The following is an 18890-nucleotide window of genomic DNA, read 5'->3' as shown; positions in this document are numbered from 1 at the left end:
ACAAGGTCCCGGTTTTCATGGCACGGTCTCACGATCACCGAGCTCTGGCGGCAGACGCCTTAGTTCAGGATTGGTCGCAGTTCCGACTACCTTATGTGTTTCCACCTCTGGCATTGTTGCCCAGAGTGCTCCGCAAAATCAGGTCCGACTGCCGTTGCGCCATTCTCGTCGCTCCAGACTGGCCAAGGAGGTCGTGGTACCCGGATCTGTGGCATCTCACGGTAGGACAACCGTGGGCGCTACCAGGCCGTCCAGACTTGCTGTCTCAAGGGCCGTTTTTCCATCTGAATTCTGCGGCGCTGAACCTGACTGTGTGGCCATTGAGTCCTGGATCCTAGGGACCTCAGGTTTATCTCATGATGTTGTTGCCACCATGAGACAGGCTAGGAAACCATCCTCCGCCAAGATCTACCACAGAACGTGGAAGATATTCTTATCTTGGTGCTCCGCTCAGGGAGTTTCTCCCTGGCCATTTGCATTGCCTATTTTTCTTTCCTTCCTGCAGTCTGGGTTGGAAAAAGGTTTGTCGCTTAGCTCCCTTAAAGGACAAGTCTCTGCGCTATCCGTATTCTTTCAGAAGCGCCTGGCGCGACTTCCTAAGGTACGCACGTTCCTGCAAGGGGTTTGTCATATCGTTCCCCCTTACAAGCGGCCATTGGAACCCTGGGATCTGAACAAGGTTCTAATTGCTCTCCAGAAGCCACCTTTCGAGCCTATGAAGGAGATTTCCTTTTCTCGGCTTTCACAGAAAGTGGCTTTTCTGGTGGCGGTCACGTCTCTTCGGAGAGTGTCAGAGCTGGCGGCGTTATCTTGCAAATCTCCCTTCCTGGTGTTTCACCAAGACAAGGTAGTACTGCGTCCAATTCCAGAGTTTCTTCCCAAGGTGGTATCTTCCTTTCATCTCAATCAGGATATCACTTTACCATCTTTGTGTCCGCATCCAGTTCACCAATTTGAAAAGGGTTTGCATCTGTTGGACCTGGTGAGAGCACTCAGGATCTACATTTCCCGCACGGCGCCTCTGCGCCGTTCGGATGCACTCTTTATCCTGGTCGCTGGTCAGCATAAAGGGTCGCAAGCTTCCAAATCCACCCTTGCGCGGTGGATCAAGGAACCAATTCTTCACGCCTACCGTTCTGCTGGGCTTCCGACTCCTTCTGGACGGAAGGCCCATTCTACCAGAGCCGTGGGTGCGTCCTGGGCATTACGGCATCAGGCTACGGCTCAGCAGGTGTGCCAGGCGGCTACCTGGTCGAGTCTGCACACTTTTACCAAGCATTATCAGGTGCATACCTACGCTTCGGCGGATGCCAGCCTAGGTAGACAAGTCCTGCAGGCGGCGGTGGCCCACCTGTAAGAAAGGGCTGCCTGACAGCCCGATCACGAGGTATTCTTTTACCCACCCAGGGACTGCTTTTGGACGTCCCAATTGTCTGGGTCTCCCAATTAGGAGCGAAAAAGAAGAAGGGAATTTTGTTTACTTACCGTAAATTCCTTTTCTTCTAGCTCCAATTGGGAGACCCAGCACCCGCCCTGTTTTTTCTTAGGGTATTTGTTTTTCGGGTGCACATGTTGTTCATGTTGATAAGTTACGTTCTCCGATATTGTTTATCGGATTGAATTTGTTTTTGAAACAGTTATTGGCTTTCCTCCTTCTTGCTTTTGCACTAAAACTGAGGGACCCGTGCTCCCACGGGGGGGTGTATAGCCAGAAGGGGAGGGGCCTTACACTTTTAAGTGTAGTACTTTGTGCGGCCTCCGGAGGCAGTAGCTATACACCCAATTGTCTGGGTCTCCCAATTGGAGCTAGAAGAAAAGGAATTTACGGTAAGTAAACAAAATTCCCTTCTTTAAAATCTCTCATTTGTAAATGCATGAACATTTGGAAAGGTGTTAGGCTAAGTGGTCATGATTTATGTGGCCACTTTTAGGTGTATACACTTGTACGCTCATCAGTGTCCTATGCATTCATCTACCATCAGGATCACAGCCTCTCCCGTTGACCTTCTGTATAGGACGGTGCGGTCCACTCCGATCCTATACAATTTCATCACAGTTTTTTGTGACTTGGGGGCCTATGGTACCAGTGAAGTATATACTAGGAGCTGCATATTTTTAAGAATAAGAAAACAAAGCATTTTACGCAGTTCCTTGGTCTGTCATTACGTTTGTAGGTTTTTTGACTGCCACTTCTTGTTCAGCTGCATATTTTTTGACCTGTCAGATAAGGCTGCAGAAGTCAGAAGGTTTCTGTAGGTATCTTATCATTCTTGCATTTCGCTATCCTCCTATTCTGACAAGCAGCATGTGACATGTCTGTCGGTGCCTGGTGCTGACTGTGCTGCTGCCACAGCTAAATAATTTCTATAAGAATTGTCACACTAGAGTTGGTGAAAATGTATTTGTAGTATCTGTTCCATCGGCCCTGTCCCTAATCTGTGGCTGCTAGACAAAAGCTTTAAGAACCTTCTCCTGGCATCCACCGCTTCTCTTCTGAGTAACTGTATTGATGTGATATCATCATTGCAGCGAGGTACGTGTAACATAGCAGTAGCCTGACTAATCAATAGAAGGTCGACAGGTAGGAAGTGCTTCTGAGGGCTCACGTCTAAGAACCAGACTACTGACAAAGCCAAATGAATGACTGACTGCCTCCTGCAAATCGATTGGCACCAACTCTATCAAACACCTCTACCCTTATTTTAAGAGAAGAAACATTAGGATCACTTAATAAAAGCCTTTATACCACCATATGTCTATATCCCCAACTCCCCATATCTTGGATCAGCAGAGTATACATGTGTATTCCAAGACAGGGACTTCTAAACTTCTCCCAGAGGAGATCTAAATATTGGCTATCGCCATACACTTGGTCAGATGATGAGTTTCAGCCCAGAGAAGGTAGACCTCAAATGTGAAACTCCTCATTGTTGAGTCCTTGATTATGTAAATATCGACTTTTGTGTCATGTTGTGTGGGTTTTTTTGTTTTTTCTTTTGGGTGGAATTAATTGACCTGAATACCCAATCGAATGGTTAATACTTTTGATCTTCCACAGGTTCAAGATCTGGCCTCTGTGTCCTTAAAAAATCCTGTGCGTATCTTTGTTAACAGTAACACTGATGTAGCTCCTTTTCTACGACAAGAATTTGTAAGGATCCGACCAAATCGGGAGGGGGATCGGGAAGCCATTGCTTGCGGTGAGTCTATTGCCATTTCTTTTAAAGTTAACCTTTTTGCTATTCTGCTGTTTTCTGATTTAGTAAATACTTGAATTTCCTATAAAATAAGAATGCTGGAGCATATTTTCTTAGGTCTATGACCTGTGGATTCCTCTAATATTCCTCCTGGAAATGCATGAATATATTGACAACTGGGCAGTTTTTTTGCTCTTGTCAGTAGTGTCCCTGCCCCCTGTGCCATAATACTTTTATGTATTTTAAGCTGGGTCCATGATCTTGAGACCGCAGCTCTATCTACTTGTCTTGAGGTGTTCCAGTTCCAGTCCATTGATTGGTGCTGACCATAGTGCTTATGTCCTTTTTTGTTTTGTTGCAGCACTTCTCACCCGCACCTTTCAGGACCACGTCATGCTGTTCACCCAGACAAAGAAACAAGCACATCGTATGCATATCCTCCTGGGGCTGATGGGCGTACGAGTTGGAGAACTTCATGGAAACCTCTCCCAGACACAGCGTTTAGAGGCCCTTCGGTAAATAGATCAGATCTCTCTAGGGTCTTGTGCAGAGTTGAATCTTTGAGTTTTTAATTATTGCTCCCATGTTTTTCAGCCGATTTAAAGATGAACAGATAGACATTCTGGTTGCTACAGATGTGGCCGCCCGAGGGTTAGATATTCACGGTGTCAAGACGGTGAGTAATAACTAATTGTCATGGGGGGGTGAGTGGACTGCAATAGCAGCGCTTAGAGGCAGAATTGGCTGAACAAGGGATTTCACAAAAGCTTTCCCTATCAGTTTTAAAGGGATGTGGCCACTATTGCAGAGTAGTGAACCACCCCTTAAAGGATGTCTTCCCTCATGGACTGCACTGTGCAGTACTCGCATAATCGAAATGTTTGCCCATGAAGGGATATTTGACCATACTGGTTCATCCGCTGCCTCTAATTGAAAAGCACTGGATAATGATAAGCTGCTTGCAATTTGAGGCACCTGATGGACAGGTCCAGAACAAGGTAGCTGTGGTTGTGCGGAGGATTTCTAGTTGGAGCAGACGTGCAGTGGGGACTGTGCGGCTAGTGGTCACTAACCTGTGATAGGTTGTATTCCAGCAGTCGATAGGCAGTGCCCATCTCTTAAAGTGTTTTAGACTACAAGTTCCAGCATGCCTTAACTATGTGACTCTAGCAAGGCAGGATGGAGAGACTGAAGTTTCTGGTCATTGTTTCATACAATGAAATGCCGCAAACCACATTATTACTATTGCTGGTTCCCGCTCACAGGGGTCATGTCAGCTGGGTACGGATTGTTGTGGCTCCTGTGTTTCGACAAGAATAAGGCCTACCCCAAAAATAAGTCCTAGCATGATTTTTAGAGTAAACTTGTAAGAGCAGCCCTACTCCCAAAAAAATAAGCTCTAGTTGCAGTCAGGGCTGATAGTGGGGACGTGTGACAGCAATTGGCAATTGTTGAATAAATGTGGATTGTTGTTCATGGAGGTGGGGGTTAGGTGGGGGGGGGGGGAGAATAAGACCTGTCCCTGAAAAATTTGCCTGAACCAGTCTTTTGGAGAAACAAATCATTTTAGACCCTGTCTCTTATTTTTGGGAAAACTGGGTAGAACAGGAGTTATGCTATGGGGGAAGTCACTGTGTAGGGGTTCTTTATTGATTAATACAGAGAAAAAGACCCAATTCTACTAAGACATTATTGTGGCCATCTTTATTCAGGTGATCAACCTCACCATGCCTGCCACGGTGAAGCATTACGTGCACAGAGTCGGCCGTACTGCACGTGCTGGTAAAGCCGGTCGCTCCGTGTCTCTTGTTGGGGAAGAAGAACGAAAGATTTTGAAGGAAATTGTGAAAAAAGCTCAAGCTCCGGTAAAGGCGAGGATTCTTCCACAAGGTAGGAGCTGGTTGGAAGGTAATTGGATGAGAAGGGTCGTTTATGTAGATCGGCTTCATTGTGACTGCTCTCCTATTCAGATGTGATTTCCAAATTTCGAGACAAAATTACAAAGCTGGAAAAGGAGATCTATGCTGTGCTGCAGCTGGAGCGAGAGGAAAAGGAGATGCAGAAATCTGAAGCCCAGGTAGGAGAAATGTGTACTAAGAAAATGTCTCTCATAAAAAAAACCATTGTGTAAATTGCAGCCCGCCTATTGATCATCTAACTTTGGTACCACTCTGGCAATTTTAGTTACGGTTAGTTACCAGTAAAGTGTGTGCATGAAAATACTTACCTGATTGTGATCTTCTGGTGTTTCCACGCTGTGCTAGTCTTCTCCTGCATCATGTATCTGTAGTGGTGACAAACCAGTTCACACAGAAGTTACCTTCTCTATCTAAGAGCTCACTCACACGGCCGTAGATTTTACCATGCGAGAGAATCTGGCTGCTAATCCAAATGTCACTTGGATTCAAGTGTCGCCTTAGTGTGATCCGATTCTCTTGCATGCGAGAATCGAGAACTTAACTTCTCCATCTTCTCCATTCTTGTGTCCACTGTAGACAGACTGTCCTCAGATGACATCAGAGTGCGGTCCAATGTTTCTCACGCACCCATACACTTGTATGGGTGTGTATGATCCAAATATGTGAGTCACTCGCAGCATGCTACAATTGTTTCTCATGCCGAATAGGATAGCAATGGTCCGTGGCCTATCCGATTAAAACCTCAGATCATACTCAGCCATGTTATACCCTCGTGTGAGCGAGCCCCAAGTCTGAAACTCCAAATGAGGCTCTCCTAGGCTTACATTAAGACAGGAACTAATGGTCCACTGTGTCATCTAGTCACATGATGCAGGAGACGATCTGGCCAGCGCTGGAAACATCAGAGGACAGTGGTGATATTTTAATGCACCCACTATATACACACTGACTGCTAACTGAAAAGGGCAATAAATAGAATATACTGGAGTGGTCCTTTTTAACCTTTAGTGACTACTGCATTGATCAGAGTGCACTAAACTGGGCAACAAGGATTGCTAACGTGAGCATTTTACAAGGCTGATCTGTTATTCTTCAGATCAGTGTAGCACAAAAGAAGTTAGAGCCGGGGTCTGAACAGGAACGTATGGAAAGAAGCTGGTTCCAAACCAGGGAAGAGAGGAAAAAAGAAAAATGTAAGTTGATTGCTACAGTTCAATGTAGATTCCTCATCTCACCATTTTTGGAGCTCTTAATATTTGATAACTTCCTAGTACAGTTCTGTCCTCTGTTTTGAATCTGAGTCTAGACCACCTTTCTTCTAAATGAGCACCCTCTTACAATCAACTGATTTGTCACACAGGCCATTAAACAGGAGTTAAATGTTGTTTTCTGATTCCACACCAGTGTCCCATGCTCTTCAGGAGTTTGATCTGGCTCTAAGAGGAAAGAAAAAGCGGAAGAAATTCCTGGAAAACACAAAAAAGAAGGGAGAACTGACAGTAAGTGACCTCCTCAGTACTGTACGTTTCCAAAAATGCTGCGCTGTCCCTAATGACATTTATGCAATCTCTCTGAACAGCCAGAGGAACGCTCTCAGTTTGAGGTGCTGAAAGCTCAGATGTATGCAGAGCGAGCAGCCAAGAGAGACCGTAAACCAAAGAGAGCTAGGGCCATGCCTCCTGATGAGGACCCTGCAGGTAGGCACTTGGGGGGACAGGTTATCGGTGCAGTCTCAGTAAGCATTTTGTGGTTGAGTAAATCCAAATATATCAATTTTTTTATTTTCTACAGCTTTAGCCAAGCAAGCAGCTCCAAAGAAGCAGAAGAAATCCACAGTGTTTGATGAAGAGCTAACCAACACGAGTCGTAAAGCTCTGAAACAGTACAGGGCTGGGTAAGTTACTGCAGCACCGGCTACTAAAATGTGTAATTACCCCAGACAGCGCTTACAGATGTGGCAGGCCGTCCTTTTTCTGTTGTACAAGGGTACTTTCACATTGTATTTTGTCCTCTGTTCAGTGGTCCCATCGGGGCTTACATCTGAACTTCTCGGAAAACAGGATTTGGACATATGCTCTGACTGGGCCATTGACTATAATGGTGTAGCCAGAGTCACCATGTGCTCTGTCGTTCATCAATTTTTGATGTATACGCCTACTGGAGACTGACACCGAGACCTAGTAGACTGCGTCTGGGTGTCTGCCCCCAGTAGGTGTATACGCCCGAAAATAATGCATGACACAGCATGTGGTGACTCTGGCTGCATCATTGTAGTCAATGTCCCAGCGGCACATGTCGCTCCGATGGGACCACTGAAGGGAGAGAAAGGGCAGTCTGAAAGCGCCTTTTAGGAAATCCCCTGTGTTTTGCGTGTTCTAGTTTGCTAGGGCTGGAAGATGGATGTGAGAGATGTTAACAGAGGGCGCAGCATGTGCGGTAATCAGGTATTGGCACAGCTGGGTATAAGTACTGTATGGGCACAGCAGATGCTGGTGTTATAAATTGGGTATTGCTTTGTGACTTGCATCACCCCTATTTTGAGACTATGATTAAGTGTAACAATTTTAATATTTCATAAAGCCATACTACACATGAAAATAAGCAACTGTATTATTTATATCTTATCATAAAAATCTGCTGTTACATAGGAGAGGAGTTGCTACTGATAGATTTTTACATAAGATTTATCTTGATTATCTTGACTTTAAAGGGGTAGTCCAGTACTAGGCTAACCCCTTCATTCCACATTTTCCCCCAATTAAAATAAAAAAAGCTTATACTTCCCTCCGGTGTCGGCGCCATTCTAGCGGTGCCAATGCTCGTGTGGTTGTGACGTCACGCGAGCGCCCAATCGCTGCAGTCTTTTATCTCCCCGCCTTTGGACGCAGGAGTAATCAACAGAAAGTAAGGCCTGTTGATTAAGTTGCTTATGAAAGCCAAGCCAGCTATTCAGGGTGGCTCGGCTTTCATAGTCACAGCAAGGGGGCTGTTACCAGATATTTCTGTCTGAACCAATCAAAAGGTGAGATGGGAGTAATCCTACAAATCAATGAATCTAAAGTTAATACAATAGTAAAGGGGTTATTTAATGCCACTCTTCCTTCATTGGAGGTGAATGGCGTTGATCACGTTATGGCCCCGCACATCTGCCGAGACACGTTGATAATCAGCGGCTATTGGACATGTGTCCTATTCTAATGAACAGAATACAGTTCTTTGCACTGTGACCCCATACACATTCCAATCGGCACAGAACACCTCTGATACGGAAGTGAGCGGCACCGAATTAACTCCTTTAGGTTATGTGCCCACGTAACAGCAGATTTCTGAGCACATTTTCTACACATAAAACTGCATGTAAGCTGCGGCCACCACCACTGGGCTCTTATATACAGTAGGTTAGAATGCTGTATATAAGAGCTCAGGCCGCTGTGTAGAACATAAAAATGACTTTATAATACTTAAGCGTTCGGTACGGTGCAGAAGGGTCAGATGGGTGTTTTGGTTCTCTGGGTACGGTGCCTCCTGTTTCGGCCATCCTTGTCCTCCTTCTGAAGCCAGGGTGCATGACGCGTACTAAATCATGCACACGCGCCGGCATTTCTTTATCGTTCCTATGGGAGACCCAGACATTGGGTGTATAGCTTCTGCCTCCGGAGGACACACAAAGTACTACACTCAAAAGTGTAGCTCCTCCCTCTGAGCTTATACACCCCCTGGAGAACCAGATCTAGCCAGTTTATCGCTTTGTGTTCAGGAGGCATACATCCACACATGCATTCTCATCTGATTTTTCATTTTTGGAAAGAGTTTGAAGAAAAGCGGGTCCAAGCCTTGCCCCCTGGCATGTCCCTTCTCACCCCACTGTGTCGGCGGTGCTGTTAAGGTTGATTCCAAGGCTGGAGCCTTACATGCCGTGCTCCTTCACCATCCCTCCTGGGCTCTGGCTTGAAGTGGGAGCCAGCACGGTTCTCCATGCTTGGCAGGAGACCGGTCTCCATCCGCAGCCCTTCAGGATCCTGCTGGACCGGAGCACCCATCCCCAGGGACTTGGAACCCTGCGTCTCAGCAAGCTAAGTACCTGAGACGTTTATATATTGGGGGTCCCTGTACTTTATTGTGGTGGGAGAGTGTGCTGAGTGATTTTTATGACCTTTCCAGCGGGTTCTCTGGCTGTCGCCTGAGAACCGCGCCGATGGTGCCTGCGCGCCGGCCGCACCGCTCAAATTTAGGCCCCGGCTTCGCTGGAGGCCTACTTTCGGTTTCACTGCCCTCGCATTTCATTCATGCAGAGGGACAGCGCGGCTCCGCCCAGCGGCCGTTCTGCACAGGGGAGGGACACTCCTCACTGGGTACATGTCTCATCCCCTGTAAGTCTCTATGGCCCTCCAGATCCCGCTCTCAGAGTAGGTCCCGCCCCCTCTCTTCGCTCCGGCGCCATTTTCTCAGCGTTTTCTCTGCAATCAGCACTGGTCTGCAGCATCCCTGCTGAGGTGCTTGGGGGTCCGGGCTTCGGGATCTGGAGGGCACACAACACCGCTCCAGCGGTCTGGTAAGCCACAACCTCTGGTTGTGGACCTCTGTATATACTCTCTGGGGGTCATTCTGGCAGAGCCCCCACTCCAGCAGCATGTCTCACACGAGGAGCAAGGCTCCAAAGCTGTATTCAGTGTGCACTGCATGTAAGCTCCTACTGCCCGAACCGAGCACCTATCCACATTGTGATGCCTGCTCTAACCTGACGATGCCTCAGCCTGGAATCGCACCCCCAGTGGTCTCTCCGGCTGCTCCGGCTCCTGTGGCTGAACCCCCGGCTTGGGTAGAATTCTTATCTAGGTCTATCTCCCAGTCTTTTGCCGACTCCATGGGACAGCTGTCCAGGACTTTGCTGAACATGCATCAGCCCCCTTCACAGGGTGACTCTGCTGCTAGGGCTCTCTCAGCGGAGATCACAGAGGATTCCTCATCTGGTCCCAGACCCCGTCCTCCTAAAAGGAGACGCAGGGCTCCCTCTCCTTCCTCGTCCCGCGGCTCTGTTTCAGAACCTGACTCACAGGACGAGGAGGATGCCTTTACAGGGGGCTCGGAGGCTAACTCCATGTGCCCCATTGATCTGTCTGAAAGTGACTCAGATGTTAGTGATTTGATTGCGTCCATTAATTCTGTACTGGATCTCAATCCGCCAGTATCAGAGGAGCAACCCTCTCTGGCAGAAAAGCACCAGTTTACCTCGCCTAAGAGGACAAAGTGTTCTTTAACCACTCCAGTTTTCAGGCCGCTGTGACCAAACCTAGGGCCTGTCCTGACAAACGCTTCCCAAAGCGTAGTTCTGATGACCGTTTTCCCTTTCCACCTGAGGTGGTTAAGGAGTGGGCTCATTCACCAAAGGTAGACCCCCCGGTGTCTAGACTCTCTCAGCCCGGACCGTTGTATCAGTGGCTGATGGCACCTCTCTTAAGGATTCCACTGACCGCCAGGTTGACCTTCTGGCCAAATCTGTATATGAGGCGGCAGGGGCCTCGTTCTCCCCAACTTTTGCAGCAGTGTGGGCTCTCAAAGCCATCTCTGCTTCTCTGGAGGAGATGCATTCCCTCACCAGGGAATCTATGCCCGAACTGGTTACCTTAACTTCCCAAGCTTCAGCTTTTTCAGGCAGCCTTGCAGGCCAACGGAGTAATTCTACCGGTTCCCGCCCGGGAACGGTTCAGAGGTTTCTACTCAAATCTCTTCCTAGTCCCCAAAAAGGACGGTTCCTTCCGGCCCATCCTGGATCTCAAGCTTCTCAACAAGCATGTTCAGGTGCGGCATTTTCGCATGGAGTCTCTGCGGTCAGTCATTGCCTCAATGACCCAAGGGGATTTCCTGGCATCTATCGACATCAGAGATGCCTATCTGCATGTGCCAATTGCAGTTTCACACCAGCGTTGGCTACGTTTTGCAATCGGAGAGGAACATTTCCAATTCGTGGCTCTCCCCTTCGGGTTAGCCACGGCCTCTCGGGTATTCACAAAGGTCATGGCAGCAGTGGTTGCGGTTCTGCACCTCCAGGGGTTGGCAGTGATTCCTTACCTGGACGACCTTCTAGTCAAGGCTTCATCCAGCGCAGACTGTCAGCGGAGTGTCTCGCTCATTCTCGCCACTCTAGCCCAATTCGGGTGGCTTGTCAATCTGCCCAAATCCACTCTGACTCCGACCCAGAGGCTCACGTACTTAGGGATGCAGTTCGAGACTCTGCCGGCACTTGTGAAGTTGCCCTTAATCAAACAGCAGTCCCTCCAACTGGCGGTGCGCTCTCTGCTGAGGCCCCGCCGTTATTCCATCAGGCACCTGATGCAGGTGCTGGGTCAGAGGGTGGCGTCAATGGAGGCTGTTCCCTTTGCCCAGTTCTATCTGCGGCCACTGCAGCTGGACATTCTCCGCTGTTGGGACAAGCGGCCTTCCTCCTTGCACAGGTTAGTGGCTCTGTCGCCACAGACCAGGAGCTCTCTTCAGTGGTGGCTTCGGCCTCTCTCTCTCTGTCTCAGGGGCGCTCCTTCCTGGCCCCGTCCTGGGTGATCCTCACCACGGATGCCAGTCTATCCGGCTGGGGAGCGGTATGTCTCCACCACCGAGCGCAGGGCACTTGGACTCCGTCCGAGTCAGCCCTCTCGATCAATGTGCTGGAAACCAGAGCCGTGCTTCTGGCTCTCCTAGCTTTTCACCACCTATTGGCGGGCAAGCACATCCGAGTCCAGTCAGACAACGCGACAGCGGTTGCCTACATCAATCACCAAGGCGGGACACGCAGCCACCTGGCAATGTTGGAGGTACAACGCATCCTTCAATGGGTGGAGGACTCCAAGTCCACCATATCCGCAGTCCACATCCCAGGCGTGAAACTGGGAAGCAGATTATCTCAGCCGTCAAACCGTGGACAGTGGCGAGTGGTCCCTACATCCGGCAGTGTTTCAGTCAATCTGCCGCAAGTGGGGCACTCCGGAAGTGGACCTAATGGCATCCCGTCACAACAACAAGGTTCCGGTTTACGTGGCTCGCTCCCACGATCCTCAGGCCTTCGCCGCGGACGCTCTGGTTCAAGACTGGTCCCGGTTTCGTCTGTCCTACGTGTTTCCCCCTCTAGCTCTCTTGCCCAGAGTTCTGCGCAAGATCAGAATGGGGGGCCATCGAGTCATCCTCATTGCTCCGGACTGGCCCAGGCGAGCTTGGTACCCAGACCTGCTCCATCTGTCCGTAGAGGTGCCGTGGCATCTTCCGGACCGTCCAGACCTTCTCTCACAAGGTCCGGTTTTCCGCCAGAATTATGCGGCTCTCAGATTGACGGCGTGGCTCTTGAGTCCTGGATCTTGACGGCTTCTGGTATCCCCCCTGAGGTCATCTCCACTATGACTCGGGCCCGGAAGTCTTCCTCTGCCAAGATCTATCACAGGACTTGGAAAATTTTCCTGTCCTGGTGTCGCTCTTCCGGCCATCCTCCTTGGCCTTTTTCCTTGCCGACCCTTCTGTCCTTTCTACAGTCCGGTCTGCAGCTGGGACTGTCCCTCAACTCTCTCAAGGGACAAGTCTCGGCTCTGTCAGTGCTGTTCCAGCGGCGTATCGCCCGGCTGGCTCAGGTCCGCACCTTCTTGCAGGGCGCGTCTCACATCATTCCGCCTTACCGGCGGCCCTTGGATCCCTGGGACCTCAATTTGGTTCTCACGGTTTTGCAGAAACCCCCCTTTGAGCCTCTTAGGGAGGTTTCTTTGTTTCGTCTTTCACAGAAAGTGGTCTTTCTAGTGGCCATAACTTCCCTCAGGAGAGTCTCTGATTTGGCTGCGCTCTCTTCGGAGTCACCTTTTTTGGTTTTTCATCAAGACAAGGTGGTTCTCCGTCCGACTCCGGACTTTCTCCCTAAGGTGGTTTCTCCTTTCCACCTTAACCAGGACATTACCCTACCTTCCTTTTGTCCGGCTCCTGTTCATCGCTTTGAGAAAGCGTTGCATACTCTGGATCTGGTGCGGGCGCTCCGGATCTATGTGTCTCGCACCGCTGCTCTTAGGCGGTGCACCTCTCTTTTTGTGCTAACCACAGGTCGGCGTAAGGGCCTCTCTGCTTCTAAGCTGACCTTAGCCCGTTGGATTAGGTCGACCATTTCGGATGCCTACCAGTGTTCTCAGGTGCCTCTCCCGCCGGGGATCAAGGTACACTCGACCAGAGCTGTCGGTGCCTCTTGGGCTTTCAGGCACCAGGCTACGACTCAGCAAGTCTGTCAGGCTGCCACTTGGACTAGCCTGCATACCTTTTCAAAGCACTACCAAGTGCATGCTCATGCTTCGGCAGATGCGAGCTTGGGCAGACGCATCCTTCAGGCGGCTGTCGCCCATTTGTGAAGTTAGGCTCCGCCTACTTCTCAGTTTTTCTGTTTATTCCCACCCATGGACTGCTTTGAGACGTCCCAATGTCTGGGTCTCCCATAGGAACGATAAAGAAAAAGAGAATTTTGTTTACTTACCGTAAATTCTTTTTCTTATAGTTCCGTATTGGGAGACCCAGCACCCTCCCTGTTGCCTGTTGGCAGTTTCTTGTTCCGCGTGTTATCACCGGCTGTTGTCGTGGACAGAGTCTCCGGTTGTTCCGGTTCTTGCTCTGTTTTTACTTGTGGGTGGCTATTCTCCTTCAGCTTTTGCACTAAACTGGCTAGATATGGTTCTCCAGGGGCTGTATAAGCTCAGAGGGAGGAGCTACACTTTTTAGTGTAGTACTTTGTGTGTCCTCTGGAGGCAGAAGCTATACACCCAATGTCTGGGTCTCCCAATACGGAACTATAAGAAAAAGAATTTACGGTAAGTAAACAAAATTCTCTTTTTTGAGGTCCTGAGCAGGGCAGATCAAAGTATTTGTAGTGCACCTGTGCAGGACCTCAATGCCGGCGCGTGTGTATGATGTAGTACGCGTCATGCACCCTGGCTTCAAAAGGACAAGGATGGCCGAAAGAGGCACCGTACCCAGAGAACCAAAACGCCCATCTGACCCTTCTGCACCGAACCGACAGTTTAGGTAAGTATTATAAAGTGATTTTTATGTTCTACACAGTGGCCTGGGCTCTTATATACAGCATGTTAGAATGGTGTGTGTGTGTGTGTGTGTGTGTGTATATAAGCCCACTGATGGTGGCCGCAGCTTATAGTCGCCAAATCTGGTGACAGGTTCCCCTTTAAGTTGTTTGTTTTTTTTTTGTTTTTTTTTGTTTTTGTTTTTTTGGTTTTAGTCATGCGGTCACAGAGGTTCAGGTGCTGTACACCTGAGATCACTGCTAAGTCTCCAGCTGATGATACAGCCAGGACTCGGCTCTCACTGCCCATAGTGATGTCAGTGCCACTCCCGGTAGTTTAACCCCGCTTACTTCTCCTTGGCGATTGGGTCCTTGTAATGTGATCACAGGGACCCAATTGCTGCCATGGCGAACCTGGGTTACTGAGCTATGAAGAGCCTCACAGATCATGCTGTATGCGGTGAAGTGACAGGGCTACGAGTGTAACATTAACAGATATAATCCACTGCAGTGGATTATATCTGCAGGGAAAAAAAAAACACAAAATTGACAAGCTGCTTCTTTTTTCAGCACCATAATGTGCACAGCAAATTGTGATTCTCATAGACTTTGCTGGGATGCGTTTTTTTTTTTTGTTTTTTTTTTTCTTGCAGTATTGATTAGAATCAAAAAAACAGATTACTGCAACTCTTTATTGATTTGGTCTCCCTCAGACCAAACTCTCCCCTCTCCAATCCATCTTGAATGCAGCTGCCAGGGTCATATTCCTGTCCAGCCGCTTCACCGATGCCTCCACCTTGTGCCAGTGACTACACTGGCTACCTATCAGCTACAGAATACAATACAAACTCCTATCACTCACCCACAAAGCTCTCCACAGCTCTGCACCACCATATATCTCATCCCTCATCTCTGTCTATCATCCTACCCGCTCCCTTCGTTCCGCAAATGATCTTAGACTAACATCCTCCATAATACGAACCTCACACCTCCGTCTCCAAGACTTTTTTCTCGTGCCGCGCCAGTTTTCTGGAATGCACTACCCCAAAGAATGCGACTAATATCCAGCCCCCAAGTTTTTAAGCGTACATTAAAAACACATCTCTTCAGACAAGCTTATCATAATAACTTACTAACCGAACTGTCCCCCGTCCCACCTTCTAATTCCTACTCCTAACCTTCTCTCTCCTATTTCTGTCCTCACATCCTACATACAACCAATAGCACGTAAGGGCACCCAAAAGGTTACTGTCAAAAGACCAGATCATTCATCTTTATATGTAACTAATTAACTAGCATAACAATAGCCAGCCAGATCTACAAGTGTGCTTCACCTTTTGTCCCCCTTCTTCCCCATAGATTGTAAGCTTTCGAGCAGGGCCCTCGCTCCTACTGTAGCTGTTGAATTATGTGCCACTTTGTTTTGTATTTGTCTATACAACCCCCATCGGATTGTAAAGTGCTGCGGACTATGTTGGCGCTATATAAATAAACTTAATAATAATTATTATTATTATTATTATAAAACCTAGCGTGGGCACAAAGCCTTAAGGGAAGGTTCTGTGCCAGCCATCACATTTTATCCTACTGCCGCTCCTCTTGTTTCTGTTTGTCCCTATATTTGGCAGGCCGTTTTATGTCCTGATATGAAGTTGCCCCCATGCTCTGTTAGGTGTACAACTCCATAGAAATTCTCCTCCCAATGTTCTGTATGTCTGTCCTGCAGGTAATATGCAATATGAAATGTTTGTTTATTTTTTTTTTTCCTCCTTCTCCTTTTAGTCCATCGTTTGAAGACCGGAAGAGGCTGGGAATTCAACGCAGGAAAGGCAACTTCAAGTCCAAATCTCGGTGTGTATGAAGATTACATGTATCTAGTCTCTATAGCCACTTGTTCTTTACGTTCACATGGTTGACCTGATAATAGAAAACGATTAGTTAATGAGACTAAACTTTTTTTTTTTTCTTCTTTTTTTTTTTTATGTTCTCCTCCTTTTGGTCCACACAACGTGTGAATGTACCCATAAGCTATATTGTATGGCAGCAAGGGGTGTAACAACAATAGGTGTCGGTATTGCAATTGTACCTAGGCCCTGGAGCCTGGAGGGGGCCCCCCAAGTCTCTTTGGCCTATAGAAAGACTAATCATGTTAAAAATTTGCAATAATTGGCGGCCCTGTTGGAGAGTTGCATTGCCCCCATGAGCTTCAAATTACCCCATTTGATGATGCCACATCTGCGAAAATCAGATGTGTGAATGGGGCATTAAAGGGAATCTGTCACCAGGTTTTTGCTCCCCCCCCCCCCCCCCCCATCTGCGAGCAGCATATTGTAGTGACAGAGACCCTGATTCCAGTGATGTGTGACTTACTGAAATGTTTGCTGTCATTTTGGAAAAAAACTGATTTTCTCTGCTGCAGATCTAGCAGTTATACAGAGCTCAGGAATATGCTGGATTTCCTGGCAGCACGCCAAGTAGTCATCTAATGATGATCTACTGCTGAGTAAACAGTGATTTTATCAAAACTATATTATGCAGCCCAGTAAGAGAAACATCAGGGTCTCTGCCCCTACTTTATGCTGCTCTTAGATTAGATGGCAAAAACCTGGTGACAGATTCCCTTATAAAGGAATCCTGTCATCAGATTTTTATATGCCAAATTAATGCCAGCTATGTAATGGTGCTGTAACGGTGATAAAATCTATAGCTTAAGGCCTAAGTCACACGGCATGAAAATCGGTGGGAGTGGAGTGCGATAAAACATCGCTTTCCACTCGGACCAATATTAGCCTATGTGCCTGCACCCATGAGGGATTATTTTCTCAGCCCTAATCGGACCGAGAAAACAATCGCAGCATGCTGCGACTGTAATGCGATCCTGTTTTCTCTCGCATCCATTCAAGTGTATGGGGTGAGAGAAAAATCGCACTGCAGTCACAGTACACCGGTGTACAGAGAGTGCAGAGCGAGAATGGCAATAGCCGGCAACGGAGGAGAGAGGGAGGTAAATCCCTTCCTCCCCTCCTTAGCGCCGGCCCTCCCCCACACAGCACCGGCCCTCCACTACACAGCACTTGCTTGCAGGATCGGACCTCAGTCGCAGGGACACTCGCATAACACTTGGCTCTGCTGTACTGCCAGTGTGAGCCGAGAGTCATGCGAGGGGATCGCAGTAATCCCCGTGTGGCCCAAGCCAAGATTTGTAGAAATCTGGGTTTATATTTTGGAGAAACTTATTCTTATGCAAATGATTTGCCTAGTCAGTAAGTGGGCACTGTCCTTACAGCTCTGCTGCGCCTTTTCCCTATCCTGCCTGCCACGTCAGGGATTGACAAGTCACTCTGCTGCTCATCAGAGCCTTCCTGCACATGCACTATCCTGGGAAATGACCGTGCTTGCACTAGATCTCAGGCAGGGGAGGCAGGTCCCTAAAAGAAGTGACCTGTCAATCACAGGGAATCCAGAAGACAGACAGCAGAGTTGTAAGTGCAGTGCCTGCCCCGCTGCACTTGCGGCTCATTTGCAAAATCAACTCTAAATTTCACTAAAACGTAAACCAAGATTTGTAACATGAAGGCATTACACCGCCTTGACACATTATGGCATTAATTTGGGGTATAAAAATCTAATAAAGTGAAGCTGCTAACAAAAATAAACTTGTTTGCTTTAGGGAAGTATTCTACTTCTTCATTAATCAGATTGGATGTCTTGAGTAACTGCATTACATTTGATCAATGCATCAGCTACCTGGTGTGTGATGGGCCTAATTCATGAAGGGCTGCACCTCACTTGCGTGTGGCTGTCATATGTACTCTAGTTAGTAATGTACTCCAGTCCCCTGATGTAAGTTACGCCAAGTTGTAACTACATGAGCTTGGATGGGTGTATCTTCTCCAACATTGGCACAGCTGACCGGGACTGCAGTGAGAATGCCAAAAGTCAATATCGTTGCACAACCTCCGAGTTGCGGAAAAATGTTGCAATTTATTTAATGTGCTTTACACAAAAATCCTGGTATAAATAGTCTAAAGATTCGATCTATGTTAACATTTCTAAGATTATTGTCTTACCTAGGTTCTAATCATTTAACTTTAATTTCTCAGGTATCGCAGGAAATGATTGCACCGGCTGATACTCTTGCAGTGGAGCTGGCGCTTACTTGCACAGCATTTCCATTTGATGCGGAATCTCTACCCAGGACTTTGTAGAACATTTCATCCTGACAATTTCATAATATAATGGTTCAGCACTGGGAGGATGGGGCCTGGCTAATGAATAATGGACTGTGTTTTGTTGATAATTGTATGATATAAAATGTATTTTATAACTTTCTGCTCCTAAAATACTTTTGTAGTTATGAAGGTAACAATACATTGAACTGTATTCTGAATTTAATTTGTGGGGTGATCTATACTCATATTCTTTGCTTGCGTGCAAAAGTCATAACTAAAAACCTAAGATCCTAGTCACACATGTACAGTCATGGCTGAAAGGATTGCCACAGCAGAAAATGATTGCAATTACATTTTTTTTGTTATACATGTTTCAATACACACAAAAAAACACACTCCCCAAAATTGTTGCCATCTTTCCAAAATGTGGGTAAACAACTTTGTTTCAATCATATGCTGTTTATGTCCCAAGTAACAGGTGTGGGCAATATGAAAATGACACCTGAAACCAGCTAAAAAGGGGAGAAGTTGACACACACAATATTTGTGTGTGTGTGTGTGTGTGTGTGCCACT

At 47.6% G+C, this 18890-nt stretch overlaps 1 protein-coding gene across 1 annotated transcript in view; it reads left to right on the top strand.

Moving 5' to 3' along the window:
• The window catches only part of DDX27 (DEAD-box helicase 27), a 28078-nt gene extending 9544 nt beyond the window's left edge, over positions 1–18534 (top strand). Inside the window, exons 3-13 of the mRNA XM_075351744.1 lie at positions 3059–3200; positions 3559–3712; positions 3792–3873; positions 4910–5087; positions 5168–5274; positions 6213–6309; positions 6521–6615; positions 6696–6813; positions 6908–7010; positions 15927–15995; positions 18248–18534. Of these exons, the coding sequence (XP_075207859.1) occupies positions 3059–3200; positions 3559–3712; positions 3792–3873; positions 4910–5087; positions 5168–5274; positions 6213–6309; positions 6521–6615; positions 6696–6813; positions 6908–7010; positions 15927–15995; positions 18248–18263 (1161 nt within the window). The 3' untranslated portion in view covers positions 18264–18534. The remainder of the gene's footprint in view (positions 1–3058; positions 3201–3558; positions 3713–3791; positions 3874–4909; positions 5088–5167; positions 5275–6212; positions 6310–6520; positions 6616–6695; positions 6814–6907; positions 7011–15926; positions 15996–18247) is intronic.
• Positions 18535–18890: the final 356 nt, after the last annotated feature.

Source organism: Anomaloglossus baeobatrachus, chromosome 5 (genome assembly GCF_048569485.1).
Source record: "Anomaloglossus baeobatrachus isolate aAnoBae1 chromosome 5, aAnoBae1.hap1, whole genome shotgun sequence".
Taxonomy (NCBI): Eukaryota; Metazoa; Chordata; class Amphibia; order Anura; family Aromobatidae; genus Anomaloglossus; species Anomaloglossus baeobatrachus.
This window is presented reverse-complemented; position numbering and strand designations above follow the sequence as displayed.